Below are 17946 nucleotides of genomic sequence, written 5' to 3'. Positions count from 1 at the left end.
ACTGTTTAAAAGTCTCCACCGTTTACTCTGAAGATTTTGATGTGTTGGGTAAAGAAAGACTAGGGCTCTGTCCGAAAACCTAGTGAGCTGCCTATCGAGGCAGTATTTTAAGATATCATTTATAGTAATAAGACAATATTTGTGCATGCTATATATTTTTAAGCATAATTCAGAATAAGCTTAGCCACATGTTAATGTCAAAATTAATCACAAGTCAAGTTTTCTCCACTCTTGTTGTGGCTGCCCCTTTAAGACACCTAGTTTTCATCTCATTTTTAAGGCAGCCTCGCATGAATCCATCGTAGCAATCCCAGAATACATTGCAGAGAGCTTGTATTCAAATAAAAACAGTGCCTTTTGGAATTTGCATGTTTTGGTGTTGTTTTGTTATGTTTTAATAAATATGAGAGACATGACTTCTGCTGCTTCTGTTTGTCTGTGGAAAAACGTTTATACCTTTTCTGTGTAAAACTGTTGAATGCATTAACAGCTGCTATTTAGGGTTGTGTTTTCTGGACAACAATGTAACTCTGCTTAACTACAATAGTGCAGAGCAATTATAAACCATATAGTCATGCAGGGGGTGGAGTTATAATCTGCAATTAATCATCATTCAGTCTGTGTCACACTCTGGGGTACTATTTAGACAAGCAAACTTGCTTTTATTCTTTTGATAAATGAAAAGAGATGCAGTAAACTTCTATTAAATGTTAGATTGTATTGCATGTTAGCTTGCTTTTGCTCAAGAGCATGATACGTTTAATTCCGTGTGATACTAATAAGAAACTATGCTTCTAAGCACAAGGCAAGAGCTGAAATTCCAACCACACAACTTTGCAATGCCGTTTGTGGTTCGTTTGAAATATGAATTTGGGGAACGCCAAATCATTGAGCTGTTATGTTGATAATGACAGAAATTGTGACCATAGTTGGCTAACAATGCTTTTGGGAAACCTTCAAATTTAGCTCATTTAACATTGAGATTCAGTCAGCAATAGCTAACTTTCAGATATGTCTCTTGGGTTAATACTTGAATCACCATCCTGTCAGTCAAAGCACCACGTTTGACCGCTCCACAATTTACTTGGACCAGGGAACGACTGATAAATTTTACACTCTGAGCACTCTGATCCTTACAAATTTCTTATGAGGCAAATCCTTCAAACACCAGGGCTGGATTTAAACTTGCTTTTATACTCAGTCTTACCACCAACTCACATCCTGCATGTTAAAAAACTGAAGTTCTCATGTAGCTTCCCTGGATAATTGAAGAACAGCCAGCAGTGGAATCTGTCAGATGCCTGCCATAAATGAGAGGCTTTGGGTTTTACTTCATCTTTGAGCTGAAAAGAGAAAGACAGTAAAGACACATCAAACTGAGTGGAAGGGGAAAGAAACAAAGCAATTTAGAAGGGAAATAGTAGCTGAGGACAGTTAATGGCCAGACATTAAGCCCAATTAAGTTGGGTGTTAGTAGAAAGGGAAGATTTATGCAAATGCTTTGCAGTCAGACGTTTCTCCAACAAAGATTGTGGCTGAAAGCCTATGTGGTAGTGGTCCACTGTGAAAGGGTTTCGAAGGAAAGCAAATATTGTGTTTGTCAAAAAATTATCCAAAATGGATATTCTATAGAGACATAAGCAGTGTTTGTGATGATACATTTACATTTGTGGAGAATAAATGCTTTTAATCCCATACAGCAATACACTGTATGTATGTAGGTGTGTGTGTGTGTGTGTGTGTGTGTGTGTGTGTGCACATACATATATGTACAGATAGTGGCAGTTGTGCATCGGGGGAAATTCGGTAACACTCTAGGCTGGATGGCTGTTTTTGGAAACAGACAAAAGTTGGACTGTTTACCTTTGCTGACTTTGGGGCGAGATGTTACAAGAGAAAATAGTCCATCAATCAGAGGTGCTCTGGGCACTGGGCTCTAAAGCAGAGAAATGAGGCAGAGGAGACTGTGCCAGCAGCCGTTTCCACTGCTGCATGATGGGAAAGCTTCCATTGCCCTCCCAAAAATCATTTGTGAACACAAAGTGGACCGTCCCCTGAAAGTTGAAGTTTCAGAGCAGAACTGGAATGAGAGGTCTTTGCTATCGTTTCTTTCTATACAGTCCCCCTGGTTTCGTATTGGACCGGATTAGAGCAGCAATGGAAACAAACATGTCAATAAACAGGGCTGAATCGATTGTTGCTGCTCCCGTCTGCCTCGTCTCACATTAATAGCTCATGTCAGTCAAAAAGGCAGCATCATGCTGAAAACCAAATGGCTTTGATGCTGACTAATATGACTACTTTAAATGTCATATTTAACACTTGACCTTTTTAAATGTTCTCTTATAAGATATTGGAATTGATTATTACGTTATCGTGTTGCATTTATGTATTTGACATGCTGACGCACGGTTATGTGTGTTTTATACATGCTTTACAGTAGCAGTGGTGATGTTTGTGTGTTGTCTGTTTGCAGTCTGATTATATAAAATTATGTTTATATCTATGCTCTTTTATCCCGTTTGACCAGCGTCTGCTTGTGAAAACACTGGCTGTCTCCAGCCTTAATTACAGCTGTATGGTGTGCGGCGTCCACAGCTGCAGCTGGCAATTACTGCACACCCATATTGCTCAGAGAGCCCTGCTTTGATTCAGCACGGAGCCAGCTGAGATCAGACTCCATACGCAGGCTGCTAAATGAACAGCCATGTGTTACATACAAGTGTGGCCCCTAAAGGTCCCTTCTCATCAGAACAAGACTCGCTGCTGGAGAAATTTGGTTGATTTATAACAATACATTTTAATGTCAGTCTGCCTGATGAAAAGATCATCTTATACCAGCATGAATTTCTTTCTAGTTGGTGGATCACGATAACTGTTTACATGTAAAACTTTTGAGTTTAGCATAATGTCTAAACTGCTCTTTTCAATACAATGAAAGAGAATGGTGCTATCAAGCAGGACTTTCAGTGAATAACAACTTTAAATTAAACCTGTTTCTTATGTATAAAGCTATTGTATGATTTTAAAAGGCTTGAAATGTAGCGTATGAGTCGTAGATTATGAATAGTGTTATTTATGCTATTATAACTACTATTACAGTATTTATTAATATTAGCTTTTATTTTTAGATTTTCAGTTTTAATATCATTAGTTTTAGTAATTTGGTTGTGCTTTTTCATTTTTATTAGTTTTTTCTTTTTTTCTAAATATTTAGATTTTTTTCTTTTTTTTTTATTCCTTTGATTTTAGTACTTAAAGCTGCAGTCTGTAACTTTTTTTGGTTAAAAATGATCCAAAATCAATATTTGAGCAAGTACATAACCAGCCAGTGTTCAAAACTATCACCTTATGGGAAATTCGAGCATGGCACTGCGTCATTACGTCACGTCTGTAAACATAAATAAGTTTTCCCGGCTAGTAGGCTATCACATGTGAGGGTCCTGCAGGTGACGGATCGTTTATAGCCTTTTCTCACAGCAGCTAGAATAATTAAATTTATCATTTTGATGGCGGATTGTAATCCAGAAGGGATTATGTGTTTATGAAGCACGTGAATGAAATTAAATTATATTCTAGTTTTAAATGTGCTTCTGATTACAGATAGCCTGGGATCACACAAGATTTGTATTTTAAAGAAAACCAGTTCGAAGGGAGCATAGTTTGCTTTTTGGGTTAAAAGGTTTTCTAAATATGAAATTCGAATGGCATGACAATTAGATTAGACTGTACAGAAAATGAAATCTACATGCTAATACACACTATACTCATAGTCAATGATGATGTTGTTAACATTAATAATTTGAGAATAAAGTATAACAATAATAATAATTTGCACGGTTAGATGTGATATGAGCTAACCGACCGTTAGATTTAATCACCATTGGTAGCGAGATTTATGGTAATGCTTTTTTCCTCAGTTGGTCAGAACAAACGTGGCAGACTTGTTACTTACTTGTTCAGATGGCAGTATATGGTGAAAATTCGTATTTGGGTCATATATTTAAGACGTAGGCTAGAATCTGTGATTGCAAAGTACAGTAAATATCCACAACGGAGCGGTGACTGACAGCCACACATTCACCTCAAAACATTAGATTCATCCGCGCTGGAGCCATGCCGGCTCACAACCCCACGCAAGCAATTTAATTACGCAAAAAGCTGCAATTCCAGGTTTTCAAACAGAGATGGCGACAAAGAGGCAAAACTTACGGACTGCAGCGTTAGTTAGTTGCCAAAGCAACATTTAAAAAAAAATGTACGTGTTTTTTTTTTTACAATTTAGTCAAGTTAAATATTTATATTTTATTTCAGCTCTATTCAATTGACAAAAAAATTATAGTTTTAGTTAACAAACAACATTGTTTGGAGCTTGACAGCAGTAGTCACTGGTCACCAGATCCACATTTATTGTCTAGACAAGAGCAGCTAAACATCTGCTAGATGACTCATGAAAGAAAGCCATAGAGGTTTTGAATTGTATGTGGCTGAATAAATTATGACAGAATTATAATTTTTGTAAGGAACTATCTCTTTAACAAGATTGATGGAGACATCAGCCAGCATCCCTTGTTGGGACCAGCATCCAAAACGCAACATATGCTGGAGCCCAACTATACTGGGCTTTTCACCGTGCCAAGAGTCTTTCTCACATTTCTTTCTTTCTTTGTCTGTGTTTTCAGTCAATTCAACATTTTAAGCTTTGTTTTTATTTGTGGTAGTGATTCGATTTGGCATGTTAGCTAAAGATTGGAACCAAAAACATTCTGAACAAAAGGTCAGAGAGAGTTGTGCCCCGAGGACAAAAGCAAAAACCTCGATTTCTAGATCTTTCATGTCTGTGTTTTTTTTTCTTGACTTTTTTAAGTCACTGGACACCAATTCAGAATTCTTCTTTATCCACCTGTGCATTTTGTTGATCCATTTCCTCCTGACATTTATTTGTCAGTGGTTTTGTCTTTTAATTTTGAGTATTTCATTACGCAGTCCTGTGCTTCAGCCTGCAGAATACCTGAATAATAGTCTTTTTGTCACGTTTGCTTGAAGAGAGACAGGGTCTTTAAATAACAAATTGCATGCTTTTTAAAATGTATTAATTCATTTATTTTCTTCTTTTTTTTTCTGTACTTTATGTAAAGATATTAAGTCCAGTTTCAGAAGTTATTGCTTTTGATTTTGTCTTCTCTTATCAACATTACCCATGTGGAGCAATTATTTTGATGTAATGATTTCATTGTGGAGGCGGATATGTTTCTCAGAATGTGGACTATTCATTTTCCTCTTGTTTGAGGAACAGACGCATTGCATGATAATGCAGTATGGTTTGTAGAACTGTCTCTCTCTTGTCAAAATGAATATGACAGGAATGAGACAGAGAAAACATTGTTTGCTATGCCACCGAATACAAATGCCCACTGACAGAATGATAAATTGTAAAAATTTTAATCAGCATCTCTTTTGGTTTTTCATGTGAGTTGGAAAATCCTCTATGAAGATTTGAATGCCTCAGAACTTTTGAAGTTTAAAGTGACCTTTTCCCCAATTAATCATAGGCGTCTTAAAAGGCATCTCTTTGAGGGATCAAAAGGTTCATTTTAAAGTATTAAATCTAAGAGAAACAAATGTTATGGTTTCCAAAGATCGTAGCTTGCTGTGGCCTCCTCAATAAGAGAATATAAAATTTTTAATTAGTCATTGGTGTTTTTTCATAGGTCTACACAAGATACGGGAAATGCTATACTTTCAACGGCAACAAAACCACCTCCAGGAAGACAAAGCAAGGAGGGATGGGAAACGGGCTGGAGATCATGTTGGATATCCAGCAGGATGAATATCTACCTATCTGGAAAGAGACAAGTGAGTTATAACGCAACACAGAGATGATTTCTAGTCCGAAAGTTGCAAAGTCATTCCATATTTTATGGTTCTCTGATGTGCGTCTGCACAATCTGTTAAGATAAACATGTTTAAATTCAAGGTTTATTTGTGATGTTGTTTTTCCCATTTGTATTGATAGCGGGATATGTGAGGCTTATCTTTGTGTTATCGTTCATATTGCTTATTGTGCTTCTTACCCTCTCTCTGTCTCGTTCATTCTCTTGTTATTTTTTGCAGATGAAACATCTTTAGAGGCAGGAATCCGCGTTCAGATCCACAGTCAGGATGAGCCGCCCTACATCCATCAGCTGGGCTTTGGAGTCTCTCCGGGATTCCAGACCTTTGTATCCTGTCAAGAGCAAAGGGTATAACCCTTCCCTTGAATCACTCTCAAACTTTTCAGTCTAAGTACCAGCTATAATGAAATCAGGCCATCCATGTACAGTACCATCTAGTCACATCAACATTCCCCCATTTGTTTTTTTTTTAATAGCTTTATGGTGTAGTGTTCTGTCATTTACTCGCCGCCATGTTGTTCTAAACCATATGTGACCCTGGACCAAAAAAACAGTCTGAAGTCGCTGGGGTATATTTGTAGCAATAGCCAGAAATACATTGTATGGGTCAAAATTATCGATTTTTATCATTAGGATATTAAGTAAAGATCATGTTCCATGAAGATATCTGTAAATGTCCTACCGTAAATATATCAAAACTAATTTTTGATTAGTAATATGCATTGCTAAGAACTTTATTTGAACAACTTTAAAGGCGATTTTCTCCATTTTTAGATTTTTTTGCACCCTCAGATTCTAGATTTCCAAATAGTTGTATCTCAGCCAAGTATTGTCCGATCCTAACAAACCATACATCAATGGAAAGCTCAATTTTTTGAAAAATTGTCCCTTATGACTGGTTTTGTGGTCCATATATGTGACATATGATGTTTTTTCATGCACAAAATTTGATTTTTAAAATAATTGCTACACAGCTCTTCCTATACAGATTTCCAGAGAAAACATGCTGTTTCTTGTTATATTGAAGTGAAGAAATAAAATAGGGGCCAGTGAGCAAGCAATTAGCAGAGGAGAATTTCTTCACAAGTGTGAAACACGCTCAGAGTTGAGAAAGTGACTGGCAGCTGAAGGGTCACCAAGCTTGTGAAGTTGAACTATAAGTGTGAATATCACAGTATTTCTACATCAATTCAAATGTCCCTAACTGACTTCTAGTAAACTGGCTTGTAATCTAAACTCTGACCTATCTGTGTGCTATATGATATCAAGTTTATTTATTTTTTCAGGAGAATGGAGCATATTGAATCGCTAAAATGAATAAACTGTAGTCCTGAAAGATGATACAAAAGTAGCGACTTTTTTTTTTTCTGTTTTGTAACATCCAAGTGAAACAGATTATCATAAAGGAAATAATGTAGGTTGGGGACTTGGCCCTATCCTTCAGTAGTTGACTGGATGGAGGCAGATCTGAATGCAAGCTTGTAGGGTGGGTATAAGCGGACTAAATGAAGTCCAGCTTTTTCCCTGACTCACCATTTTGATTAAAACAATTACGAGAAGAAAAAATTGGAACGTATGCATGGTTGAATCACAATAAAATCAATAACATGCATTCAGAAAATAGATAAGGTGAAGTGCATTCAAAAGTACTTTTGCGCTACAAACACATCATTTAGTTGTCCTTTAAATATTGAAATGTAGGGCAATGCATTCTTAAAACTGTCTAGAAACTGTCAGACTGGTTACACAATCGATCTTGTGCTTAACGCTGAATGCAATATTCTTGTTTCAAAGGCAAGCCGCTCATTAAGCTGTCCTTCTGGAAATCAAGCCACATACAAATAAAATCGTGCTCTTTTGTCAGTCACTTTTGTCAGTTTTTATGCTCTTTAAAATTGTGAGAACGCTGCTTATTTGCATACTTGATTTGCATGTACTAATTCTCTCTTTATTTCTGCCTCTCCTGCTCGTACAATCTCTCTCCGTCTGTCTCGCTCCTACTTTATCTCCCTTGTTCTCTTCACTGCTCTCCCTCTCTGTGTGTAGTTGACCTACCTGCCCCAGCCTTGGGGGAACTGCCGCTCCACCAGTGAGCAGATGATCCCGGGTTACGATACCTACAGTATCAGCGCCTGCCGCCTGCGCTGTGAGACTCTTGAGGTTCAGCGTGTGTGCAAATGCAGGATGGTGCACATGCCGGGTAACGCTACACCGCTGCATTCATTTCCCACTCAACCTAATCAGCACGCTAATGTATTCTGCTAATTGCTAAAATACTAAATGAATAAACTCTTCTCATCTAATTTGCTCCAGGCAGTGGAGCCGAAAGCTTAATGCAAGTCTCTAAATTAACTTACTGTCTAGTCACACAATACGAGGAGCTGGGGTAGTTCATTTGCCGTTCGGAGGGAAAATTCAGATGATCGCAATCCGACAGCAATGATGAACCTGGACCCACTGATTCGTTACATTCCACTCGAAGCAGCTGACAAACGGCGAAAAAAAAAAAAGCAAATACCTACATTTTCTCTTTTGAAAAGCGACGACGTATAGACTGGTGGGCTTTCTCTGTCCCCAGAAACCTCTTTTCTAATTAACTCCACCACACCTGAGTTGTTATCAGTGTGACTGTTGGTGGCCGGGCTCTAATGGAAGCTCTGCTTCTCTGCTTTTCTCCTTTAATGTTCCTAAATCAATCTCCCATAATGCAAATTGAAAAGAGAGACTGTTCCAAAAGCATTAACTCAAAGGCCATTTTCTCTTAGGTGCCATATGTATTTCCTCGAACCGTTCGCTCTTTTGATGGATTCGGGTGGCGAGTTGGACCTCCTGCGGTATTGTGTGTCGATGGGGATTGGGTTTTAAAGACTATAAATGTGCCTTTGGGGAGGGTTTGGATCAGTCCATTTTGGGTGCAATTAGGCCTAGACTGATGGTCATGAGGGAGGCGTGGTGAAAGCGAACCCATCTCCCTCGGTCACACGCTGCCTTCCATCATTTAGGATGAATAACAAAGCAAAGGCGCGCTGTCTCATTCTCTGCCGCTCACGCTTTTTCTTCCTTGGCTGGCGGTGAAATAACAGCAATCATTTTGCTCGTGATTGATCAGAGTCATTATGTATTTTGTTTCTCAGGAGATGCCGATATCTGTACTCCCAGCAATATCAAATGTGTGGACAAAGCACTTGGTAAGCAAGCATTTTTCATTTTTGCTAACGCCCTGGAGTGTAATATCTCTGGAGGTAGTGGGCACGAATAATTAAATCCCAGATAAACAGATGTTTCTGTGCGTGGTCTGGGGTGAAAGACACAGGATTGCTCAGTCAGTCCGTGGAGGAGAATCAGCGCTTTGACATGCCTTACAGAGCTGGAGATCCCTGCAGTGCATTACCCTCTGATGCCCTCACGCCGTTATCGCCCCGCTGTAGGTGTCTTGTTCCACTGATTTTATGACACTCGTAAATGGAGCGGCTCATGAAAAGTTGATGATGAGAGATGTATCGGTACAATTATGATAGTCCTTATCTAATAAGCCAGAAATTTAATTATCTCCGCAGTCAAAAGGAAACCTGACCCCATTTAATGGGTGGTTGAACTAAATCCAGATATATCTTGAGAGAATGGACTGCACTACCATTCACTGGATTGACCTATTCAAATATTCAAACTGAAATCTCTACTATGATAGGTTACTTTAATTATTTATTTTCTGATATAAATATATCACACGCATAACAACACAACAACAGCCTATAAACACACACACACACACAAAAAAAAATTCATATTCATATATCACGTAAAGATTCATATTAAGTTTAAATCAGTAAGATTTTCTTAATAAAATACTTTTATTCATAAAGGATGCATTAAATTAATCAGAAGTGAAAGTATTTATAATGTTACAAAAGATTTCGGTTTCAAAACTGAAACTTTCTATTTATCAAAAAATACTGGAATGAATGTGTCATGGTTTCTTCAAAAAAAAATTAAAAAAATTAAGCAACACAACTGTTTTCAACACTGATAATAATAAATGTTTCTTGAACACCAAATCAGCAAATTAGATGTGACATAGAGTAATACCTGCTGAAAATTTAGCTTTGCCATCACAGGAATAAATTACATTTTAAAACATAATAAAGTTATATTAAAATAGTAATATAACAGTTATAATATATAATATATATTTTTTATATTTATAAATAAATTTATATATATATATATATATATATATATATATATATATATATATATATATAATTTTTTTTTTTTAATCAAATAAATCAGCATTAGAGATTGTTTTAGAAACATTAAAACATATTTCAGACCACGAACATTTGAATGGTAGTTATACATACACACAATATGAAACATGATGACAAAGACATACAACTTAATTTCTATATAAGGCTATTTAACAAAATATTGCCCACCTAAATAACTTCAGTGTAGCTAGCTATACTAGTATCTTGTATGGTGCCTAGAGACTTTTTAAAAGGGTAGTTGAACTTTAAATTATGAGCTTGATAAATATCAAAGTAGCTTCCCCAAAACTGCAACATCTGCATAATGTAAACCAAATAGCGATGTCATGGCATGTCTACTAAATTTTGTTCTAAAAAGAGGCAATTAATGTTAAATATGTAGTGCATTCTGTGTACACTCTGACAAATTATAAGCATGAGTGTGTGTGTGTGTGTGTGTGTGTGTGTGTGTGCTCTTCTGGATGCCCTTCAGAAACCAAATTAAATCTGAACAACATGCTGAGTGTGTTTCAAGCATCTTATGGATGATTATTTAGCACTGGTGTTATCTCTCCACATTAGTTTGATGAATGAAGAATGGCTGTGCAGGTGTGGGCTGGAGCACCTGCTCTCATACACACACACACACACACACCTGTCTGCTACTCTAACGTGTGTGTCCTCTTCGCAGCACTGCTACAGACAAGTTCAGGTGACACATGCACGTGTGAAACTCCCTGTAACCTGACACGTTATGGTAAAGAGCTGTCCATGGTTAAAATCCCCAGCAAAGGCTCGGCTCGCTACCTATCTAGAAAATACGACAAGTCTGAAGACTACATCAGGTGTGACAACCTTTCCGCCTTCAATATAGTTAGAAACAGATACTGTACTGATTCTGAAAATATACCATTTACACATAAATGTTTTATTGTCCTTTTGTTTTAGAGACAACTTCCTTGTTTTGGACATTTTCTTTGAAGCTCTAAATTATGAAACAATAGAACAGAAAAAAGCATATGACGTTGCCGGATTATTAGGTGGGTTCATTTTAATACTTCATTTTATCATAAAGTAATTTTCAGTGCACCTGAACTTAAGCATTTCTGATCTTAAATTAATATTTAATTAACATTAAATGTCTTAATGCACGTTCCTGGTCTTAATTGAGAACAGTTTAGTGGTGCACATTGTTCCCAAAAAAACAAAATGTTTGTCTTTGTATAATTTTATTAAATCAAAAATGACTTCAAATCATTTCAGGCCACACAGGCTATAGGATCACCCAAAATCTTGTTATTCTAGTACTATTTATATACCATTATAGTATTTATTAATATTTTGAATTTAAATTTTTATTAGTTTTTAATATTTGTATTTCATTTTTAGTTTGAATAATTTTAATACTTCAACTTTTAAGTTGTTCATCTAATATTTTAGCTTTATTCCAGTTAACAATAACAACAACGTTTCAGTCAGAAATATGGCACATGAAAGAAGACGTGTTTTAAATGATAATTTATGTTGAAGAAAATGTGCAAATCGTTCTTACTCATTCTTATTTTTTGACTTCAGGGGACATTGGCGGGCAGATGGGTCTTTTTATAGGAGCCAGTATTCTCACCATCTTGGAGATTCTGGATTATGTATATGAGGTAAGTGTGCATTGTTTTGGCCCCTTTTCCAATTCCACATCCATTCATTTTAACCAACAGCTCCTGCAGTGTTTTCTTCTCCTTTTTTTTTACATTGTGAGCAGTATTTCTCATAAGAGCCGATAAGACCGGACCTCTGAGCTGAGCAGCAGAATTGCTGATGCTGCTAAACTCTGTTCATAGCCCTCATTTGTCCTACTTTCCCTGCTGCCCTCTTCACCCTGACTCCCCCTCACTTTCCTAGGTGATCAAACACAGGTTGGAGCGTTTGCTCGGATCACAAAGAGATGACAAAAAGCAAACCCAGCAGCAGCAACAGGCCAGCACAGTCGCCACAGTAAAGCTGGAGGAAATGAAAGCTAAGGTGAGCCACATGCTAATCTCTGGAGCGTTAGTGTTAGGATGCAGCACAGATCAACTCTGTGAATAGGAACAAAGCCCAGAGGGAAATATAACATCAGCAGCAGGATATTGAGCCATGATTGGGATGCCAGGCTGTCTGCTTAGACCAGGATTGAATCAAATCTCCCTTGTTCTTATTGCAATCCGATCTTCTGTTCATGGAAGAAGAACACAGTTGTTGAGAGCAGACTGTATTCATGAGAAACGGAGTACGCTCAAAACTTATTCAATTCAGCACATGGCCAGTGGGCCCTGACCCAAGATTGTTCAATCATTATAAAGTTGCATTATAAAGAATCATACTGAAGCCAGTGTAAAATAGCCGAGATATAGGCTATGCTGACCTGTGACCTTTAGTTCTATATTAATTAACTTCCTTTGTAGCATGCTGAACAATGTTGTTTTTTTGTTTTTTTTTAATGTCACATTATGGAATACCATAATAGAATTAAAATAGCTCATTTTAAACTCATAATCTTAAGATTTTTTATAGTCTCTTATGCTCACCAAGACTGCATTTATTTCATTAAAAATATTGGGATATTGTGATATATTATTACAATTTAAAATACCTGTTTTCTATTTGAATGAATTTTAAAAAATTTAATTTATTCCTGTGATGGCAAAACTGAATTACTCCAGTCTTCAGCGTCACATTGTTTTATTCAGAAATCATTTTAATATGCTGATTTGCTGCTCAAGAAACATTTCTGATTATTGTCAATGTTGAAAGCAGTTGTAAAACTGCATATTTTTATACTTTTTCCAGGATTCAGTGAATAACATAGTTTAAAAGAACACCGTTTATTTGAAAGAAACTTTTTTTTAAACAATGTATTACCCCAAACTTTTGAACAATAGTGTATACTTTTTTTTTTTTTTTAATTTTCCTCGCACACTCCAAGGATTCGTGGACTTAAATAGATTGTCCATTTCAGTCCGATAAGAAGCAGCTTAAATTACTTACGACACTTTTAGTTCACATAAACACCTTATATGTGACCCTGGACCACAAAACCAGTCTTAAGTGTCAATTTTTCGAATAAATAAGTTTTCCGTTGATGTATGGTTTGTTATAATAGGACAATATTTGGCTGAGATACAACTATTTGAAAATCTGAAATCTGAGGGTGCAAAAAAATCTAAATATTGAGAAAAACGCCTTTAAAGTTGTCCAAATGAAGTTCTTAGCAATGCATATTACTAATTAAAAATTAAGTTTTGATACATTTATGGTAAGAAATTTACAAAATATCTTCATGGAACATGATCTTTACTTAATGTCCTAATGATTTTTGGCATAAAATAAAAATGGATAATTTTGACCCATACAATGTATTTTTGGCTATTGCTACAAATATACCCCAGCGACTTAAGACTGGTTTTGTGGTCCAGGGTCACATATATGAGACTACGTGACAGACTACTTTACATTATGATATTATTAGTTAAAAATGCATGGTGTCTTTTAATCGTGCTACTGTTTCCACCTTTTTATAGATGCAATAAGCCACTCAAGGCGGTGCATAACGGTGAGTTTACCACGGTTAAAGGGGATAAACCACTGTAACACTCAGCCTCGAGTGGATTTTCACTTTATCACAACACAGATTAAACAATGAGTCACAGCCTTAGTCGTAAGAGGCGTTTTATTTCCCAACCTAACAGTGTGTAAGGAGTTGAAGTGTCCTTGCAGAATCCCGACTGACATTCTCTGTTCCTGTCAGGATTCTGGCGAGATGAGCCGGAGCCACTCGGAGGGAGCTTATGCTAACACCATCCTCCCAAATCACCATCACCACCACCGTACCCACCACCGAGTGTTCGAAGACTTTGCCTGCTAGTCTAGACTCGTCTGGCGGGTCTAGTGCTGTTGACGTCTACAGAAAGAGTTCTCTCGGTGCTGAAGGTGGGCTCAATGAAAGACCCTCAAATCTCAGCGCTAATCTCTCTCGCTGTCACCAGTTAAAGCTACAGCCAAAGCCGAACTCTAAACCCTCGCTTCTAGGCACGGATCGGACATTGCGGTCCAGCAGGAGACTCTCTGAAATCCTGTCCTCCTCACCCACCCCCGTCCTATTATTGCAGGAAGTGACATCAGTGGCAACTCTACGATTTCTACACTGAATGCCTTGGTACTGGGCCTCGACTATATCAAGGCATAGACTGCATGACATCTAGAGCCACTTTATACTCCAGATCCTGTTTGAAGCATTACGTTCTTACTTTATATTTTGTCAGCTGTTAGAGTTTTATTCGGTGAGTTCTCATCTTGTGAAATATTATAATTCAGATTAATCTACAAATGTAAATGATGTATTTGAATCATGGCTATCAACCCTTAGGCTCCAGAGCGTAAGAGAAATAACTGTACTCTGGAATACTCTTTCTCTCAAATCATGGGGACGGTGTAGAATAGTAGAAAGTGTTTCAGAAAAGTAATATGTATCCATCTCTACCGGATATGTCTGGTAAATGTTTCCTTTGTCTCAAATGGGTTATGATTAAGTTTAACTTAAAGTATATTGAATAATCCAAAACATTTTGTAATGTTATTTATAGAGCTGTAACGTGTGAGTGGTAATGGGTGTCATTAGCAGTAACAACATAATCTTCTGTGAGGTAACTTCCCAACGGAGAGCCAAATGATGTGTACAGTAAAGCCCTCCAGAGCCATTGCGGTAACCGTATGGAAAAGGTTGGTTTCATCCATCCATCAGCTGATGGATCGACTCTCCCAAAAGTGTTTAATAAAACAGACCTTATGTTCCTAGCTTCACTTTTGAATGAGACGGAGTGCAGCGGTCCCACGATGAACCGGGTTTGCTCAGCACGCTCGCAAAGTATGAGAGATCTGATGCACCGTAGCGTATGGCTTCATGTTTAAAAGTCAGTCGATGAGTTTTTCTCAGGGTTCTTAGCTGTGAAATGTCTAGCGGTGTCTTTGACAAAAGGCCAGATGTGCAAAGCATTTCAATCAGAAACCACCGGCTTTTCTGTGTGCGAAATTCAGCAAGAACTGACATTCATGACAATTCAAAGACGAAAAACTTTTCCATTTTAGCTACAGTCCTAATAGCGTGAATGCTGGTAATGAATTTGTGGTTTTAAATATGGCTAAAATTACTGTAAGTCAACCGTGTAGCACCCCTAACTGTTTTTTTTTTTTTTGGAAATGCATTACTTTGTAATCAGACATTTCAGGTGCACTTCTTGTATAATTAATGTCTGATGATTTTATTAGCTTAATGAGTGTTATAATTTACTATAATGTGTGTAAGACTTCATTGTTTAAAGATTGTGCTATTAAAATGAGCAGAAGTCATATATATATATATATATACAAATAAATGATTTATATATCTTATATAACATTGCACACATATATATATATATATTTATTCATATATATTGTGCTAAATTTTCATACTCATAAGTACTCATTTTCTTTTGTTTACCTACATTCACAAACTACAGGATTCTTTTACACAGCTGTGTGTCCTCTGTAGATTAGTTCCTAATGAGAGATTTTGCATTTTCATATCTTCTGGAATGCATCTCATATTTGGATGTCATATCAAAAACATGCCGCATATATTCCATCCATATAAAAGTAATCATGGCTAATATGGGCTTTTAATATTCATAAAACTGTATCACAGTGGCATTTTAAAGGTTCCCAGTCAGAGTTTTGATGGCACACTGAGCCGGTTATGCATAATAATACAGTTTACTGTCATAAATAACTGTGCTGTCAGCAGTGAAAGCAGAAGAGCTGACATACCAGTGCATGTCCAGGAATTGCACTGGAACAAATCACTCAGATTTGATTTGGCATTATCTGTCAACCTCATGCACTCATGCACAGTTGTGTATTTCTGCATTTGTGGCCTATCTTACCTGTGCAGAAGGAATTGCTCCAAATGTTGAAATGCAATTGCGTGTGCACGACTCGCAGGTCTATTCAAAAAGGACATCTTTCATAGTCCTTGCCATTAGTGTGGTAAGTGTTTTCTTTAAAGCGAATGGCAGTGATTTTGTGCAATCTAAATGCAGATCTGCATCAGAAGGAGGATATAGATGCTTCCACACTAATTAAACAATTCTCCAAACTGAGGTCAGTGTTGCACCATTGTCAAGCAATTAACGCAGCTATCTTTTCCTAAATAGATTGCATCCACTCACGATTTCATACAAATTACATCATTTCCTTGAAATACTACAGGTGGAAGGTTATGAGAGAGAAATAGAAGAGAAAGTAGGAAGCGGAAAGGGATAAGAGAGAGCAATATCGAAGGCACAGCAGGAACAACCGTAGCAACTTGTGGTTTGGGACAATGTCCAATTCCACCATGTAGCGCTGGAGCGTGAGTGGATTAAAAATCACCCACATTTTGTTATACTGTTTCTTCCGGCAAATTCTCAGTTTTTAAATTCAGTTGAGGAGTAATTCATCTGGGGATGGAAAGAGTTTTCGACCACAACTTCTATGACAACCCTGCTGAAAAACCCCCCAAAAAACAATAGAACCATCACAAAAAAATTTAGAATGGTTTCCACTACAAACTATTTAAAAATATTTAATTTTTATTATTATTATTATTTTTTTTTTTTTTTTTTTTTGTAGTGTGTTTCGGGACATAATCCATTAGAATTTATTGGTTTTAACAAGGCACCAATAGAAGGTGACCAATTAACAGAGACATGGGTCCATTACAGTTTCTATTAAACTCAATACAATTCCCATTATAACCAGTAAACCATTACACATTTTGTGATGGTGTCTATTGTTTGTTTGTTTTTTTTCAGCAGGGAAAGTAACTGGATTTAAATGGACTTAATATTTACGCCTTTCTTTTCTTGGATCTATAGCTTGGAATGCATTACCAGTGTTGTATTATGATTCTTCATTTGTGAGTTTTGTACAGTCCTGGCGTTTGGATGGCTGCATTAGTTGTTCTAAATACTGAGCTTAGTTTGGAGAAAGAAAAAAAAAGAAAATTAATCCGGAAAACTGTAATATCCCTTCGTCTGATATTATTTCATCTTCAGATGTCAGTTCCATTCTGGTCCAAATGGTGCAGTGTTGAGCTCTATGTGTGTATTTTTAAAACTGTGCTACGCTGCTTTAACTTTGACATGCTGTTCTTTTCCACCCGCTTTTGCCAGCCAGACCACCATTTAGCTGCGAGAGGGGGCCATAAAACGAGGCACTGAAGCAGCATATAGCGCAAACAGACTGTTGAGATTTCCACACGATTAAAGGCATCAAGACTAATCAGGCTAATTACCCATTACACTCCAGAACCTAATGGACTGTATACCAGACTACAGAGAACACATAATACAGTTTGTACAAAGGTCTGCTGTTATGACCGTGGTTTCTGTTAGAACACATTTTATAAATGTAACAATGGTACGTACTGGAGTCCAAAAATAAAATCTTGATAAATGAATCATTTCGGTTCTGGTCACTCCACACCATGTGCTTTTTGATGGTTTATGATTCCACCGAGGATGCTGGAAATCTTCGAGGAATGTTCTGGGTTCAATACAAATTAAACTCTTGACAGCATCCATGGCAAGCTGTCAGTTACCGTATCAAATTATGTTGACTTGTCCTTTTAGTTTATATAAACAAGACATTTTTAAAATGTTGTTACATACATAACACGAAGGCTAAAATGATACTTGAGACAACTTTACAGCATAAACAACATGAAGGTCCACCTTAAACCTAACCATTAG

At 37.0% G+C, this 17946-nt stretch overlaps 1 protein-coding gene across 1 annotated transcript in view; it reads left to right on the top strand.

Moving 5' to 3' along the window:
* Positions 1-17046, top strand: part of asic4a (acid-sensing (proton-gated) ion channel family member 4a) — an 81788-nt gene extending 64742 nt beyond the window's left edge. The window contains exons 2-10 of the mRNA XM_058787162.1: positions 5712-5856; positions 6115-6242; positions 7941-8094; positions 9029-9082; positions 10833-10986; positions 11090-11181; positions 11717-11796; positions 12041-12160; positions 13926-17046. Of these exons, the coding sequence (XP_058643145.1) occupies positions 5712-5856; positions 6115-6242; positions 7941-8094; positions 9029-9082; positions 10833-10986; positions 11090-11181; positions 11717-11796; positions 12041-12160; positions 13926-14042 (1044 nt within the window). The 3' untranslated portion in view covers positions 14043-17046. The remainder of the gene's footprint in view (positions 1-5711; positions 5857-6114; positions 6243-7940; positions 8095-9028; positions 9083-10832; positions 10987-11089; positions 11182-11716; positions 11797-12040; positions 12161-13925) is intronic.
* The last annotated feature ends 900 nt before the right edge of the window (positions 17047-17946 follow it).

This window comes from Onychostoma macrolepis, chromosome 09 (genome assembly GCF_012432095.1).
Source record: "Onychostoma macrolepis isolate SWU-2019 chromosome 09, ASM1243209v1, whole genome shotgun sequence".
NCBI lineage: Eukaryota > Metazoa > Chordata > Actinopteri > Cypriniformes > Cyprinidae > Onychostoma > Onychostoma macrolepis.
The sequence above is the reverse complement of the archived record's forward strand: the minus strand, read 5'-3'. Positions and strand labels throughout refer to the sequence as shown.